The sequence below is a fragment of the Mobula hypostoma genome, chromosome 5 (assembly GCF_963921235.1).
Source record: "Mobula hypostoma chromosome 5, sMobHyp1.1, whole genome shotgun sequence".
In the NCBI taxonomy this organism is placed as follows: Eukaryota; Metazoa; Chordata; class Chondrichthyes; order Myliobatiformes; family Myliobatidae; genus Mobula; species Mobula hypostoma.
The window spans coordinates 44,578,684-44,596,242 of record NC_086101.1 but is presented as its reverse complement, the minus strand read 5'-3'; the positions used below and the strand labels follow the sequence as shown (position 1 = coordinate 44,596,242).

General features: G+C 39.6%; 1 protein-coding gene across 1 annotated transcript in view; it reads left to right on the top strand.

The window, feature by feature from the left end:
• The window catches only part of LOC134346195 (kelch-like protein 1), a 462,134-nt gene that overhangs the window by 269,176 nt on the left and 175,399 nt on the right, over nucleotides 1–17,559 (top strand). The window contains exon 4 of the mRNA XM_063047509.1: nucleotides 3,025–3,221. Within this exon, the coding sequence (XP_062903579.1) occupies nucleotides 3,025–3,221 (197 nt within the window). The remainder of the gene's footprint in view (nucleotides 1–3,024; nucleotides 3,222–17,559) is intronic.

Here is a 17,559-nt window from a genome sequence, read left to right as displayed (position 1 = left end):
AAAGGGCCTGTAATGTGCTGGAAATTTCTATGTCCTATATTCATACTGTCAGTACTAGCCCCTGAATGTAAAGCCTCCTCTGGATAGTGTCACTCTGACAAATTACTGTTTCCTACTTACTGCTCTCCAAATTGTTGCATTTTCTGACCTGAAAATGTGGCATTCTGTCTGTGTACTTCCACTAGTAGTACAGCACTCTCTCAATGCAGTACTATTTCACAATTACCCATGTGACATGCAGAAATCTCTCAGGACAGTCCCTGTGACAATGCAGCACACTTTCAGAACTACCCCTTCAGCTATAGCAAAGAATTTTGAGACTTGCCACTTTTAATGGAATCCAAGCAAATTATTAAAAAAAAAATTGGTCTTTTATTATTGCTCTTCTGTGTCAAATAACGTTAATAGAAATTTTGCTATGTTCATTGCACATTTTGTCAATCATTTCCATACAAGACTGTAGCTTAGTGTACTGCTCACTTTCCAAGTTCCCTCCATGGGTGATTTTTCTTTTAACTTCCTTTTGATAGTGTAGAGACAGTAGATGGAATTGTTCTCATTATAAGCAGGACAAGAGGACACCTGACTGATTCTAAGTTCTGGGTCAGTTTCTATCTACTGTCTGTTTCTGATTTATGGCAATGCAGTTATATGGAACTATGTTCTGACAGAGGATCCACTGGAAACACTGAACCAAATTGTGATTAATTGTATTAGACGTGTGTTAATTCAAGAGTTTTACAACAGGTCTGTTGAACCCTGGTAAATGGGGTCTTTGCAAGCTATTGCATGAGTTGATAGATTGTATGCTAATAGTGCAACTTAAAACCATTCCTAAAAGTTGTTAGTCTTTGTTGTGATTTTAATTTTGCTCTCTTGGGTTACTATTAATCAAGGCTGTCAATCACAGTTAATGCAGTCTGCAACCTGGGGTATTTCCTGTTTGAATGCCACATGTGTGCTGGGCAAATTTCAATGCCTGTGAGCTGGAAACGTCTGACTCGCCCTTCTTAGTGTACAGACCAAATCAGATCAGCTTATTGTCATACACCATGGTATATTGAAGTTCCTTGCTCACGTGAAGCTCAGTAAGAAAACAGTATCCATGACAATAATGAGTAGAACAATGAATACAGTGACAAGTGTGAGGACAGCAGAATGGTGTGCTGACAGTAGTGTCGTTTGAAGTAGTGGAAAAAGAAATGATAAAGTGACAATAATAGAATCCAGTTTGTGATTCTAACAATATGGCAGCACAACGGTAAAGGTGTGTGGAAGAGTTCTTATAGCAGTGGGGAGGGAGCTGTTCTTGTGTCTAGCCAACACACACAAATGCTGGAGGAACTCTGCAAGTCATACAGCACCTGTCAATGTTTAGGGCTGAGACCCTTCATCAAGGCCTTCAAACACTTGTATCTTCTCCCAGAGGACAGGAGAGAAATGGGAATGGCCAGAATGCCAGGCATCCTTGTTGTTAACTGTTAGCTTTCCTGAAGCAATCCATTGTGAATACTTTTCCACAGGTTTGGTGTGGTTGCTGTTCCTAGGAGAGCCTTCCCTGGCATTAAGCATACAATGTACTTCCTGACTCTCTCCTCTGCTTGTCAGTACTCCACTGATAGTTTCAATGGTTGACCTAATAACGTTGTGAGTTATTGGCACCAAATCTCTAGCTCAGTCCAGTCTAATCCATTTCCACATGACCATAAGATATAGGAGTAGAATTAGGCCATTCGGCCCATTGAGTATGCTCCACTAATTCATGGATGATCCATTTTCCCTCTCAGCCCCAATGTCCTGCTTTCTCCCAGTATCCCTTCATGCCTTGACTAATCAAGAATCTATGACACTCTGCCAGAAATTTACCCGATGCCTTGGCCTCCACAGCCAACCGTGGCAACAAATTTCAATGCTTCACCACTCACTGGCTAACATAGTTCCTCCTCATCTCCTTTCTTAAAGCATGTCCTTCTATTCTAAGGCTGTGTCTTCTGGTCCTTGACTCCCCCACCACAGGAAACATCCTCTCCTAATCAACTCTATCAAGCCCCTTCATCATTCGATAGGCTTCAATGAAGTCAGCACTCATTCTTTTGAATTCCGGTGAGTACAGGCACAGAGTCATCAAACACTCTTCATATGACAAGCCTTTCAATCCCAGATTCATTTTTGTGAACCTCCTTTGAACTCCTTCCGATGTCAGCACAGCCCTTCTTGGATAAGGGGTTCAAAACTGCTTACAATACTCCAAGTGAGGCCTCAGCAGTACTTTATAAAGCCTCAACATTACGTTCCAGCTCCTGTAATCCACTTCTGAAATAACAGCCGGCAGCTGATATTCTATCATCAACTTTTTTAATAAATTAAAGAAAAACTTCTTGCTCATGATCAGGGATTGCATCCTCTTCCCAATAAAGATTAATTCAATCTTTTCTGTGATTATTTACTTTTTCCAAATTTGCAGCTAAATAAAATTTGCTTTGATTTTCCAAATAAAGTTATATTAACTCTCAAATCAGTTGAATTGAATAAATTATGCGAATCACACTAAGTGTAAAGTCTCTAAGGTATGGGAGTGAAATCTGTTGAGCAGTATCAGTGTATCAGTTACACAGTACAGACTGACAGCTTCACAATGTGGAATGATCTGTATATAACGCATTCAAAGTGCCAGCGAAACTCTGCAGGTCAGAGAGCAGCTATGCAGAGGAATAGGGTCGATGTTTCAGGCAGAGACCCTTCATCCAGAGTGCAATGGAAGGGGGGAGAAGCCAGAGTCAGAAAGGGGGTTTGCTTCAAAGACCTCTATCATAACTCAGTGGCTGCTGTTTGTCAGCTATATGGAATCTGCAAACAGACTCTTCAAAATAGGTTTTATTTATTATTGATGTGCACAGAGAGCTAAATATGTCGTGAACATTCCATGAAGATAACGATTTTTTTTTCTCTGAAAATCCTTATTTACCATAGCCCTCTTGAGAGCACAATTGTCACCATATGTTTGGGGAACTTATCTGATTTCAGGCTGCCTTGAGTTGAAGGAGGAGACAATCGAGAATCTCCTTGCGGCTGCCTGTCTACTCCAGCTCTCCCAGGTTGTGGAGGTGTGTTGTCATTTTCTGATGAAGTTGCTCCATCCGTCAAACTGCTTGGGTATCCGTGCATTTGCTGATGCTCAAGGCTGCACTGAGTTAATGAAGGTGGCTCACAACTACACAATGGTAAGGTGACAAGGATGTTTTATTTTCAATTACTTTGCTACATCGCGTGCTTGCCCTGCATGTGTCCTGTCCTATATGAAATGATTCTTTTTCACCACAGCTGTCAGTGCTGTGGCCATCCAGTCTTTTTCTCCGAGGCAAGTAAATGGAAACGTTGATAAAGATTGCATTCAAAGACAGGCCTTTTGACTTCTGTTAAGAAATGTTACGCAGGGAGGGATGAATCAATCTGATAGCTCTTAACAGGAATGAGGACAGGGTCAGTGGATCAAATGGTCATCCCTGAATGGCAAATTTCAATGGTGTACAGTGCTGACGTAGCAAAGCTCCATCTCAAGAGCTAATATTTGTTAATTAACTTTGCTATATATTTGATAATTAATAAATGGTGTCCTAAGTGCTTGTGTTGATCATGATGAGATTATTTTCAGTTTCCTTTAAACTGCCAAAATATTGAAATTAGTTTTGATAGCAAGCCCTTTGATACTCACCAGAGTTTTTTAATAGTTCAGAATTTCAAACAAGTTTCCCAAGTTGATGAAGCAGAATTAAATAAATAGCGGTAATCATTATTCTCCCAGTATCTCTGCAGTTTTATGCCCTGTGTGGTTGAACAGTGTAGGCTATAAGAACCTTTCACTTCAGCAAACAAAGCTGAGTCAATTGATCACTGCTGCTCTCAGAAGTCTGGATATTGCATTTGGGGTGAGTGGAATTAGTTTAGGAAGAGGTTTTTTTGTTTCTGATTGCTGTCTGGAGAAATCGTATTCACAATGTTATGACTTTATGAGGTTCTGTTGACTGAAATCTTCAAATCTCTGATGGGAATCAAATGATACATTGATGGTGCGGGGAAAATTGTCTTGTGATCGCGGGTCAGCCATAATCTGGATAGATGTTAAAGCAGACTCTCAGATGTTAAAGTAAAACAGGGCTCAATAACCTGTTCCTGCTCAAATGCCTTACCTTCTTAACAATCATTATGGACTGACTTCCCTCAGTGGAGAAGGGGAGAAGAGCGCTTTGATCACCATCCAACATACACTTGGTAAACTTTTTTTTGTTTAGAAAATTCAAATACCTCTGTTTAAGTTACATAGAACCCAAATTTCACTCATAAACAGGGGAGGGGGGGTTTACATAGTTTCTGTTTGTGTATCTTTGAATAAGAGACTATGATTTTGCCATTGCTTACTCCATTGTGTGGAGAAATTGCTCATGATCTCTCATCCAAATTATTTTCACAAGAATCTAATTCTCTCCAAGTGATGTGATTTAGGTCGGAGTTTCGGAAACAGGCAAATTAAAATAAGTGATGCTGGGTTAATTAATCATTCTAAGGATCTGAACGATGTCAGAATCATATCCAGGGATACTAAGATCAGGCACAAACTATTTTTAAACAGGTAGTTTAATATTTGATTGTAAATTCTAACACAGTTTCATACAGTTTATGACAATGTGAGCAACTCTGAAATGTTAAAAAAGAGAGAGAATATTCTATAATCTCAGGGCATTCAAATCTGCTTTCCAATCGTTATTTGAAGTGTAGTCACTATTATAATGTGGAATATTGTATTGATTATGCTTCTCATTGTCGCTCGTTCTCATAAACTATACATGAGTGTTAGAATTTACAATCAAATATTAAACTACTAGATTAGATTTCACAATTAGCAATATGAAAATAATAATTTTTCATAATGTAAGTCTTAAGGCATCAGATTGAACTCACTCCCTCCTGTTTGAAAATTACAACTGAATCTTTTGCCTGTCTAGGTCAGTATCACTGACAGTTCAGCATCTACTCTGAACTGCACCATAGAGTCACACAGCGTGGAATCAGGCCTACGGACCTTATCCCTGCTGACCAAAATGCCCAATCTAGGTTCGTCCCGTTTGCCCAAGTTTGGCCTATATCACTCAAAATATTTCCGATCCATGGACCTGTCTTTTAAATACTTACTGTATTTTCCTCAGCCCTTTCTCCAGCAGCTTCTTCCGAATACATTTCACTCTCTGCATGGAAAATGGTTGGCCTTTAGGTTTCAATTCAATCATGCCCCTCCCACCCTCAACCTGTGTCACCTGATTCTTGATTTCACAATGCAGATTGTATCCATGCCTCTTCAGATTTTATACACCTCTATAAGATCATCCCTTAGTTTTCTATGCTCCCAGCCTGCTCAATCTCTTGCTATTGTCCAGTCATTTTTGTCCTGGTAACATCATTTTATATTGTTTCTGTACTCTTTCCAGCTTATTGCATCTTTCTTATAGCAGGGTGAACAAAATGAACATAATACTCCAAGTATGGCCTCATCCATGTACTACTGTAACATTACATCCCAATTTGATACTTAATGACCTGAATGATGAAGGCTCACAAAGGCAAAAGCCTTCTTCACCACCCCATCTACCTGTGACAACACTTTTGATGAACTATATACTTGTACTCAAAAGTCCCTTTGTAATAAAACACTCTCCAGGGTCCTACTGCTTACTACAAAGTCATACCCTGGATTGACTTCCCACAATGCAGCACCTCACACTTAACTGAACTAAACTTCATTTGCCATACCTAGGCCCACTTTTCTAGCTGATCAAGTTCTGCTTGCAATTTTTGATAGCTGGAATATACCACAAGACACATGAGCACCACTTGGTCCATCGAGTCTGCTCCACCATTTGAACTTGACTGATTTATTTTCTCTCTCAAACACATTCTCCTATCTTCTCCTTGTAGCCCTTGATACCCATACTAATCAAGAACCTATCAATCACCACTAGAATTAACTCCTGCCTAAGCAAGAACCTAGATCCACTGCAATTTGCCTAGTGCCACAATAGGAGTGATCTCACTGACCGTCCACTTGGCCTTGGACCACGTAAACAACAGCAATCTACATCAGGCTGTTGTTTACTGATTACAGTTCAGCATCCAACACCATCATCCCCGCAGTACTCAGTAGAGCTTCAAAACCTTGGCCTCTGTACCTTGCTGTACAGTTGGATCCATGACTTGTTCTTCGGGAGACCATAGTCAGTGTGTTTGGAAATAACATCTCCTTGCTGACAGTCAACAAAGGCACACTTCAAGAAGAATTAACCTGCTGCTCTATTCTCTCCACATCCATGTCTGTGTAGCTAGGCATAACACAAATTCCATCTATTAATTCACCAATAACAGAATTATTGTTGGCAGAATCTCAAATGGTGACAAGGAGGAATATAGGGCTGAGATAGATGAACAGGGTTGAGTGGTGTTCCAACAAGAACCTTGCACTCAACTTTAGCAAGACCGCGGAATTGATTGAGGACTTCAGGAAGGGGACACCAAGGAATACAGACCAGTCCTCATTGAAGGGTCAACTGTGCAAAGGGTGAACAGTTTCAAGTTGCTGGGTGTCAACATCTCTGAAGATCAATCCTGGGCCCAACATGTTGATAAAATTACAAACAAAACACAGTGTGGCTACAGTTCATTAGGGGTTTAAGGAGACTGCTTGTCTCACCAAAAAAGCTCTAGCATATTTCTAGCGATATACCTTGAAGAGCATTCTTACTGGTTGCATCGCCATCTGGTATGGAGATGCCAATACACAGGATCAGAAAAAAAGCTATATAAGGTTGAAAACTCAGCCAGATCCATCATGCACACTAGCCACTAGCCTCCCCAACATTAAGGACATTTTCAAAATGTCATTCCTCAAAAAGCAGCATTCATCATTAAAGACCATCAGCACCCAGGACATGCCCTCTTCTCATTATTACCATCTGCGAGGAGGTACAAGAGCTGGAAGGCACACATTCAACGTTTTAGAAACAGCTCCCCCTTCACCATCGGATTTCTGAGCAGTCCACACATCCATGAACATTACCTCATGATTGTGCTCTTCTTTTTTACTGCTTATTTATTTTTTATATTTATAATATTTTTATGTATTACGTTGTACTCCAGTTGCAAAACAACACATTTCACAACACTATCCTGCAACTTTCTTCCTCAAAGAAATCCAACAGTTTTGCCAGACTTGATTTCCCTTGAGGAAACAATGCTAACTTTGGCCTACTTTTTCATATGCCTCCAATTACCCTGAATTCTCAACCTTTTTAATGAAGATAATGTTGATATTCCTGTGTGATGCATCAACCAAGAAATTTCTGATGTGAAGTTTGTTGAGTGTGTTGAATCACCCATGAAAATCTCATTGCTTTTTACACCCTTCAGTTCAGCCTTTTAACCTTCAGGAATAATCAGGGTGTGTACAGAAAGCCAAATATCATCATTTCATATTCCTTGCCCTCAAGAATCTCTCCTTTTTATGATGAATTACTCTGGCACACATTCCTTTTGGAATTTGCAAGGCGGAAATTGGGATTGAACAAGTAAAGCACAAACATTGGCTCAATCTTAGCACGTTACAGCTAAATTTTCCATGAAATAGATCTGTACAACAGGACACCCGCATGGTAATGTAGTGGTTGGCACAATGCTATTACACCTTGGGATGTTGGGAGCTTGGAGTTCAATTCTGGTGTCCTCGGTAAGGAGTTCCTCCCCGTGAATACATGGGTTTCGGCGCAGTTTCTTCCCACATTCCAAAAACGTACTAGTTAGCAAGTTAATTGGTTATTGTAAATTGTCCTGTGATTGGGCTAGCGTTAAATTAGTGTGTTGGTGGTAGCGTGGCTCGAAGGGGCAGAAGAGCCTATTCCACACTGTAACGCTAAATAAAATAAAATAAAATATGAATATCATCTCAACTGGAGACGGTGCAATGCAAGGGAATAGATTTTTTCATTAAGGTAGTTATATTGATCTGCAGGGGTCTGGATGACCACTAAATTGACTTCAGCATCTGGTCATTAAAACATTATCTCTGCATCCAAAAATAGAATACACTAAAAAGGTAGTAAGGTGTAATTGTAGTGCACAACACTCTCCTGGAATAGCTTTCCATGATGAAAAATACAGATATCGAAATTTTTATGCAAACCATAAAACGTAATGAAATAGAAATTGAAAACTGTCCCATCTGCTTATCAGAGATATTGCTGAATTTATTAATACTGTAAAATGTATTAAGGTTCCATACCATAAAAATGGTGAATCTCATTATATATGTTAATAAATAGACTTATGCCATAAATGTGTGAGCATATATGAATGAGTAATGAGTTTTTGCCCGTGTAAGTGATATGTGTAAAGATCAGTGATGTTCTGATAACGTTTAAGAATATCTGTAGAAATTATTTGGATGGGAAGGTAACACCGATATCTAAGAAAAAAATTGTTTTACGATCTTAAGGCATGCACAAAGCTGATGATCTACTGTACAGTACTGATCACTACCCTCTAGCGTATACTTGCAGTAGGCATCTCCTGAGAAATACATAGATACAGAACCTTCAAACCTGTCTTACAAAATTCCTCTGGTAGGTTTTGAATCAATATTAGCATCTACTGTCTAGATGTTATCTCCTTTTCTGAGGCTCTGATGTACTCTGAGCCCTCTCATGTATAAGCCACATTGCCCAACACATTCTGTTAGCTGTAAGGTCCACCACAGCATAAGAAATAATTCAAGGAAATTCTCCAAGCTTTCTTGACTATCGCTCATTTATTGATTGAAATCCTTGGTCCATGGCCACTCAGAATGGAGGAATAGTATTGAGGAGTGTGCCCATTCATCAGGTCCACAGAAGCCCACTGTGACTGGCCGAAGGGTCACACCATCTCATAAACTACCCACCCACCTGCCCCATCAAACAATCTGCACTACCTGCTGTGACAGGGTCTAACTATGCCAGAATAGCCTCAGAAACCACTTCATAGCTCACAAAACTGAATTAAGTTATCCACTCTCCTGCTGCTCAAGTAGAAGAAGATTGGTGAATCTTATTATAGATATTAGGAATTGAACATGAGCAATGAAAAGTACCAGCACGCCTAAGTATCTATGATAGTCATTGCCTCTGAAGGAGATGTTCATCAAGTATGTGGAAACTCACAAAGTCCTCATAACGGTTAATGTAGACTACATAGGATAACAACATAAGAAGCTCAACAATGATTACCAATTCCTATCATATACGTTCCATCAAACCTTATATAGGCAATAAGAATTTCATAGAGGTTCAATCATGAAGAACCAACAATCATCATAATTTCTCAAAGTAAAACCATTTGGGTATGGATTGAAGCCATTCAATAAGATTGTGGTATTCTGTATCTTAACTGCATATACCCATTTTTTTGTTCTTTAAAGCCTTTTGTTAATATGCCTAATCTTCTGAAATTTTTAATTGGTACCAAGCTTTAATAGATTTCACGGAGGTTAGGGTTCCAGAGCTCCATGTCATATTAATGTGGAGAAATGCTGCCTGCCAGCACCCATGAACACGCATATTCTATTTTAAGGTGATGTACTCCTCTGAAATTCCCTTATACAAAGAAAATAGTTTTTCACAATACTTATTATTTTTAATTCTCAGTGAAATTGCCTTTTAATCATATTAATTTGAGAAAATAGAAGCCTGTTCTATATTGCCTGTCCTCATAAATCTCATTTTGAGAATTCATGTGAGACTGAGCTTCTCTCGAGAGAAAACACCTTGTGTGAAAATAAATCTAGCATTCCCAGATGGTTATTATAACATTTGTTTCCTTGTCTCAGTCTAGATTCTGCATTATTTACTCATTGATTACTCCTAGACAACCTTCATAAAGATATCTGAATGAATAAGATTTCAATATTTTTTTGATCAATTATTAATTTCAGCTTCTGGAATTAACTTAGGCCTCCATACACTCTGGTGATTCTCTCTGCAACTACACCATAAGCATTAGTATATAAGAGATCACTGTAGGTTTAAGTTAATGCAGATTTAGCCAACAGTAAAGGTACAATCAATGTCAACTAAAAACACTTACTTAGTTGTTTAAGGATTATGTCACTGGGTTGATAATCCAAATAATGTGAATTTAAATTTGATGATGGAATCAAAAAAAAGTATTTACAGATATCTTTTGGTCAGTAAAACATCAGCTTTTAGCAAGTACAGCTTAACTGTTACTACAGCTGTTACGGAAAAGTGATTCATAAGCTGCCCTCTAAATTATATTGGAAGCCGTTAAATCAATGAGATTGCAAAATTGTATGAAGCATGTTATAAGATAATTTTCCCTGTAATATCCATAATCTCAAGTGTGAAAGGAAGAAATAATAAATGACTATGTTTTGTTAAAATCTTACAGCATTTCTTTCAATAACTCAACCAGAAACTGTTTTTAAACATGCATTCTCGAGCAGATAGGACCATCAACAGACTTCTAATAAGGTGGACTTGATAACTGAAAATCTTCAGGCCATTAAGATAAATCATTGGCAAGAAAAACACTGCCACTGTGACCAGATAATTAGTGTTCTGCACCTTTACAATTGGGAAAGTCACTTCTATGAGTAGAGGAATGTCAGTACCTCATGACTCTCTCCAGTACCTGGTTGATACTATTAGGTGTGCAAAGAAGAAGTCAAAGTGTCATACAACAGGCCTTTTGATCCATCTTGTTAACCATTAAAGTAATTATCTGTACTAATCTAATTTGTTAACAGATATTTTGTGATCTGCTGTGATTAATTGCTATGTGGATATCTGAACTCCATCACCTTCTCAAGTAGTGGGAAGGCTGCCCTTCAGGAATGTGATGCCTCACCCTGTCACAGATACTGTCCTGTTTAACACTTCCAAACCCCTTCTGCCACTTAGCACTAACTTGTTTTCCTACTGTTCCATTTCTGATGGATGGTCTTTGACCTGGAATGTTAACTCTGTTTTACTCTTTATAGGAGCTGCCTGTCCTGCTGAGTGTTTCCAAAATTTTCTATTTTGCTTTCAGATTTCGAGCATTTGCAGTATTTTGATTTTCAGTGTATCATCTTTCTCGATTTTCAATTGTTCAGTGTCAATACTGTGTGTTTGAGTTAATTCCTTGTCCATTTTATGTTTTTCTTTTCCCTAAAGTGAGTTTGTCAACATCCAGTTAACAAGATGACACTTACATCACAGTGGGGCTGGAAGTTTCCACTGAGGTTGGATGGGACTACAACCAGAGGTCATGGGCTGAGGGTAAAAGATGAAAAATTTAAGGGGAACATGAGGGGGAACTCCTTCACTCAGAGGATCATGAGAGTGTGAAACAAGCACCCGGCACAAGTGGTGGGTCCATGTGAGCTCGATTTAAACATTTAAGAGAAGTTTGGTTAGGTACATTGATGGTAGGGGTATGGAGGGCTATGGTCCCAGTGCAGCTTGATGGAAGTGGGCAGTTTAAATGGTTTGGCATGGACTAGATGGGCCAAAGAGTCTGTTTCTGTGTTGTACTTTTCTATGACATTATGATTCTATGCGAAGTCTCCTGAAATTCCAAATAACAAATATAACAAAAACAGGAAACCAGGGGTTCCCAAACATTTTTATGCCATGAACCCCTACCATTAACCAAGGGGTCCATGGACTGCAGGTTTGGAACCCTTGCACTAAACAGTATGTCATGGTTTGCTTGACATATACCCTGTTCACCACCTTAATTATTCACTTCTTCCACCGCCAGCAAATGGTAGCTGCAGTAGAGACCATCTGAAAAATTCACTGCAGTCACTTTCCCCAGATATTTTAGCAACACCATTCAAGTGCTTTCTGCATTAGGAAGGACATGGGCAGCAGCTGCGGGAACTCACTGCAAGTTCCCGTCCAGGTCTCACACTCTTCTGACTTAGAAATGTATCGCCATTGCCTCATGGTCACTGGGTCTAAAACGTGGATCTCCTCACCCAACACACTTTGCAATGATCTTCACCATATGGGATCCATTGGCTCAGGAAGGAAATTCACCCATATTTCCCCCACTGAGGGGCAATAAATACTTGCTTAAACTCAAGAGAATAAAATAAATACTTTTTGCATTTCAAATCATAGTACAAATTCAAATGGAAAAGAAAAACCTATTCACCATTCCTCTAGGGTTACCCATGAAAAGTATCCTCGTATTAAACTCTCGGATAGGTTCTATTTGAACAGGTCTTATAGTCCAAATGGTGCCAAGTATGAATCTCACAGCAACAAAGGGACATGACTACTGGAATTCTGAAGTTTAATGAAATAATCAGAAGGTCATTCACTATTTGACTATGGAAGTTTAATATTTCAACTGGCATTTAAAGAATTTTTGAGGTTCCTTTTTAATATACTGTAAAATATCAAATGCATTTCTGCAATCCAACTTTATTACTTTTACGTGAGATCTGCTTCTATATTATAATGACATTTTATCTAAGGTGCATTCTGTTTTGGAGGTTTTATATGCCACAAGTTAAGTGGTTCTGGTCACGCTCTCTGCCCTCGAGGAAAGGAACCCTTCTGGAATCATTTCACAACAGGACCATTTTCAGTGCTGTTGGGTGAGCTGTAATGTTGCACTTCCACATCCCTATTGCAACTCACTCAAAGAAGTTTCTTCCTTCCATCTTTTAAAGCCTAGTTTCATGCCCTGCAGGCTTTGGTTACACTGAAGCATTCATTTCTATGTTTGATGTGAATAGTTTTTTTTTTCCCCACTCAGTCTCTTCCGTAAAGCCTGTAACAAGATCCAATACGACCACAGGTTCAATTCTCGCTGCTGCCTGTAAGGAGTTTGTACGTTCTCCCCGTGAATGCACAGGTTTTCTTCAAGTGCTCCGGTTTCCTCCCACAGACCAAGGCCGTACCAACTGGCGGGTTATTTGGTCACTGTAACTTGTCCCTTGATTAGTTTAGGGTAAAATCAGGGGATTGCTGGGCTGTGCGGTTTGAAGGGCCAGAAGGGCCTATTCCATGCTGTATCTCAATAAATGCATAAATAATATTTAGAATCAAAATTGTTTATTGTCATATGTGAAAATAGATGTGTGCACAAGTGCAGTGAAAACCTTAGAGGCATCATTATCGCAGGCACATGACGTAAGAGGCATAACAATCAGAAGAAAGAAAAACATGAACATGAGTTACACAAAATTATACAGGAAAGAACACAATTAGTAAAAATGGTCAATTGTAGTAAAAACTGGTCATAGTGTTGCTGTACAGAGGTTGAAAGTAGTTGTTCAGGTTGGTTCAGAAACTCTATAATTGAAGGCATAGGCAAATCAATATGAAAAGAAATTTGCTCCAAGTCCAAGCACAAGAAAGTCTGCAGATGCTGGAAATCCAAAGCAACACACACAAATTGCTGGAGGAAATCAGCTGGTCAGGCAGCACCTATGGAAAAGAATAAATAGTTGACGTTTCAGCCGAGATCCCTCTTCAGGACTGAGAAGGAAGGGGGGAGATGCCAGAGTAAAAAGTTTGGGGGAGAGGAAAGAGACTAGCTGGAAGGTGATAGGTGAAGCCTAGTGGGTGGGAAAGGTCAATGGCTGGAGAGGAAAGAATCTGATAGGAGAGGAGAGTGAACAATAGGAGGAAGAGAAGGAGAGGACACCGGGGGAAGTAATAGGCAGGTGAGGAGAAGTAAAAGGTCTGAGTGGGGAATAGAGGAAGAGGGGGAGGGGGGAATTTGTTCACTGGAAGGAGAACACCTGATTCATGCCGTCAGATTGGGGGGCACCCAGATGAAATATATGGTGTTGATCTTCCTCCCTGCAGAGGCCATGGATCAACATGTTGGAATGAGAATGGGAATTGGAATTAAAATGTTTGGCCAGCAGGAAGTTCCTCTTGTGGCGGATGGTGCGGAGGCGCTCAACGAAGCAGTCTCCCAATTTAAGACAGTTCTCACCAATGTAGAGGAGGCAATGGACAGAATAAGTCCTACATAAGTGATATAAATTATGTAGTTTCATATTTTATTAAATTCATAGTCTATTTGTGCAGTACTGGTATAGTCTAGCTACCCATGGTCCTGTCCAGATAGGGAGAACTACTCTTTTATATACAGCAGTGAGATCTTATCAATCATGCCTTTTTAAATTCCTTTCATTGCTGTAAAATGCAGACCTTGCACAATTCAAATTGTTCAGAGAAAACCTATCTAAAACCACAATATGATTCCTTTTTTTTATAATGTGTAATCTGACAGGAGGTATAAATTAAAGTCTTCATCCTTTTTCATCTAGACCACAAACTAAGATGCTGCACAGGATTCTGGGTTACTCCATTAGGTATTAAATAGCTGCAGATTCATGCAAAACTGTAGTAAATCAGTTTAAAGCAGGGGTGATTGATAAGTTTGTGGCCTAAGGTAGAAGGAGTCAATCTTAGAAAACCTAGCGCATTTATCTTTCAACATAGTCCCCTCCTACATTTACACACTTAGTCCAGTGGTCGTGGAGCATACGGATGCCTTCTTTGTAGAAGTTGTCGTCTGGGACCTCCAGAAAGTGGTCCACAACTGGGGTGATTGATAAGTTTGTGGCCTACAGTAGAAGGAAATGAGTTATACTGCTCTCGTTACATGCATGTGCAGTTCAATTCTTTGAGTGAAAGTTTGAAGTTAATAACTCATCTCCTTCTACCTTAGGCCACAAACTTATCAATCACGCCTGCTGTGGACCAATTCTGGAAGTCCAAGCCGCCGACTTCTAAAAAGAAGGGATCCGTATGCTCCACGACCACTGGACTAAGTGTGTAAATGTAGGAGGGGACTATGTTGAAAAATAAATGTGCTAGGTTTTCTAAAATTGACTCCTTCAACCTTAGGCCACAAATTTATCAATCATCCCTCGTATAATAAAAATATAATAAAATTTGTTCTTTTTATATAAAAGAATGGAACTGTTATTAATTAAAATACTTAATATCTTATTTCATTAACAATTTAAAAAATCCCCTCCCCCTTCCAAGCTTGCATGGGGCTTCATTATAACATCAAATGAAGACTCAAGTTAAAGAAGAGGAGAACTAGAGTAGATTGGTAAGTTGAAGTAGCATATAGCAGGATCTCAGGGTTACTCTTGTGAGTGGACCATAGGTGCACAGATACTGATCTGTGTTTGGTTTCTCCAATGTAAATGAAGCCAACATTGTGAACGTTTCTCTTTACCCATCATCTAGAAGAAACAAATGCCGAAAATACATACCACCAGGCTCAAAATCGTGCATTTTTAAGACTATTGAACAAGTCCTTAGTATGATAATACAGACTCTTAACCTCACAATCCACCTCATTGTGCTCTTATAACTTTACGTTTGCCTGCACTCTATTTTCTCTGCAACTATAGCACTTTATTCTGTATTCAGTTATTGCTTTGCCTTTCACTATCTCAATGCATAGATGTGATGAAATGATCTGTGTGGATCATTTTCTGTTCTCCACTGAAAACAATTGAGCTGGTGCTCCAGGCACACACATCTGATGCTGACGTTATGGCGCAGTGCTGAGGGACTGCTGCTTTCAAAAAACCAAGACCCTATTTGGCCTCTTAAAGTATTTTCACGTATTATTAACTCATGACCAAGAAGGAGGCATTTCAGCCCATTGTGATATGCCATTTTTCAGTAAAATCCATCGACCACTATGCCCAGCTACTTACCTGTATCCTATACATCTCCCATGGCCATTAACTCTCCCATGATTCTCTGAACGTTCAAATCCTAGATGCAATTTAAAGTAACTTAAAGTAATTTAAAGTCATCTCTCACAAGTCTCAAGTTGAGGTGTTCTATTACACATGGTGTTAGCTGGCTGGTGGTGTAGTGGCGTTAGCACCGGGCTTCAAGGTGAGTTATCCCAGGTTCGAATTTGGTCGGCTCCTTGTACTTTTTCCATCAATGCTGGGTTGAGCGTTGAGCTTGCAACTTGGCTTCTTAAAAATCGACAAAAGCTAAGGAAATGGCAAAAAAAAATTGCCCGATGGGCCACAGGGTTGCAAAAAGGAACAACAAATAGCCATTGGGAAGTCATCTCTCACAAGTCTCTTAGAGTTTTCAGAAGAGGTAACAAACAGAATTGATAAATGTGTGATGGTGGACATTGTTACATAGTCTTTAACAATGCTTTTGAAAAAGTCCCACCTAACAGACTAATGTGGAAGGTTAGATTTCATTGGGTCCAGGGGGAGCTAGGTGAGTAGATATATAAGTGATTTGATGGGAGGAAGCAGAAGGTGATGGCAGTGATTGTTTTTCAAACTGGAGTCCCGTGACCAGCGGTGTTGATATTTAAATATAAATACTATTTAAGTATATTTAATACAATTAAGTAAATTTAAGTATAAATACCAGTCTCAGGGTTGGTATTTGGCCCATTGTTGTTTATCATTTGTATAACTGATTTGGAGGAGAATGGTTAGTAAGTTTTGCAGGTGACACAAAAAATAGGTAGCTTGTAGGCAATGAAGAAGGTTATCAAAAATTACTGGGGGATCGCGATCAGCTTGGTAAGTGGACTAAGTGACAGCAAATGGTATTCAATTCAGCTAAGTATGAGATCTTCAATTTTGGGAAGACATATAGCCTTGCATTTTTCTTTCATCCATGTGCTTATCTAAGATTTTCTATAATATTCTTAATGTATCTCCCTCTACTATCAACTCTGGTAGCCACAACCTTCTAGGAACCCACCACTCTGTGTAAACAGCCTACATCTGACATCCTCCCTACTATTTCCTCCAAACACTTTAAAATTATGCCATCTCGTATTTGCTCATCGCCATCTTCTCAGGGGCAATGAGGGATGGTCAAGTAAATCAACACACATAAAAGTTGCTGGTGAACACAGCAGGCCAGACAGCATCTCTAGGAAGAGGTGCAGTCGACGTTTCAGGCCGAGACCCTTCGTCCGAAGGGTCTCGGCCTGAAACGTCGACTGCACCAATTCCTAGAGATGCTGCCTGTCCTGCTGCGTTCACCAGCAACTTTTATGTGCGTTGCTTGAATTTCCAGCATCTGCAGAATTCCTGTTGTTTGGTCAAGTAAATGCTGCCTCTGTCTGTGGAGCCCACATCAGCTGAATGAATGCAAAGTATTATCTATCGGTAACCACACTGATGAGTTTGGGGCCCCCTTTTTATTAGCAGGTTAGTTAGAATTAGTTGTGCTGGACTCAAATGGTTGAGTAGACTCAACACCTGCGGCCAGTTCCAGCCTACACACTCTCCCTGACGTTCTGTAAGTATTGGGTATCTGATGAGGTTGAGCAGGCTCTGAACAATAAGCGGGCCTTAGGTTTTAGATGTCAAAGCCCCATGTCTCCGCACTCACAAAAGCCTTGATTGCTTTTAAAGACGCAAACACGAGGAAATCTGCAGATGCTGGAAATACAAGCAACACACACAGAATGCTGGTGGAACACATTGTATCC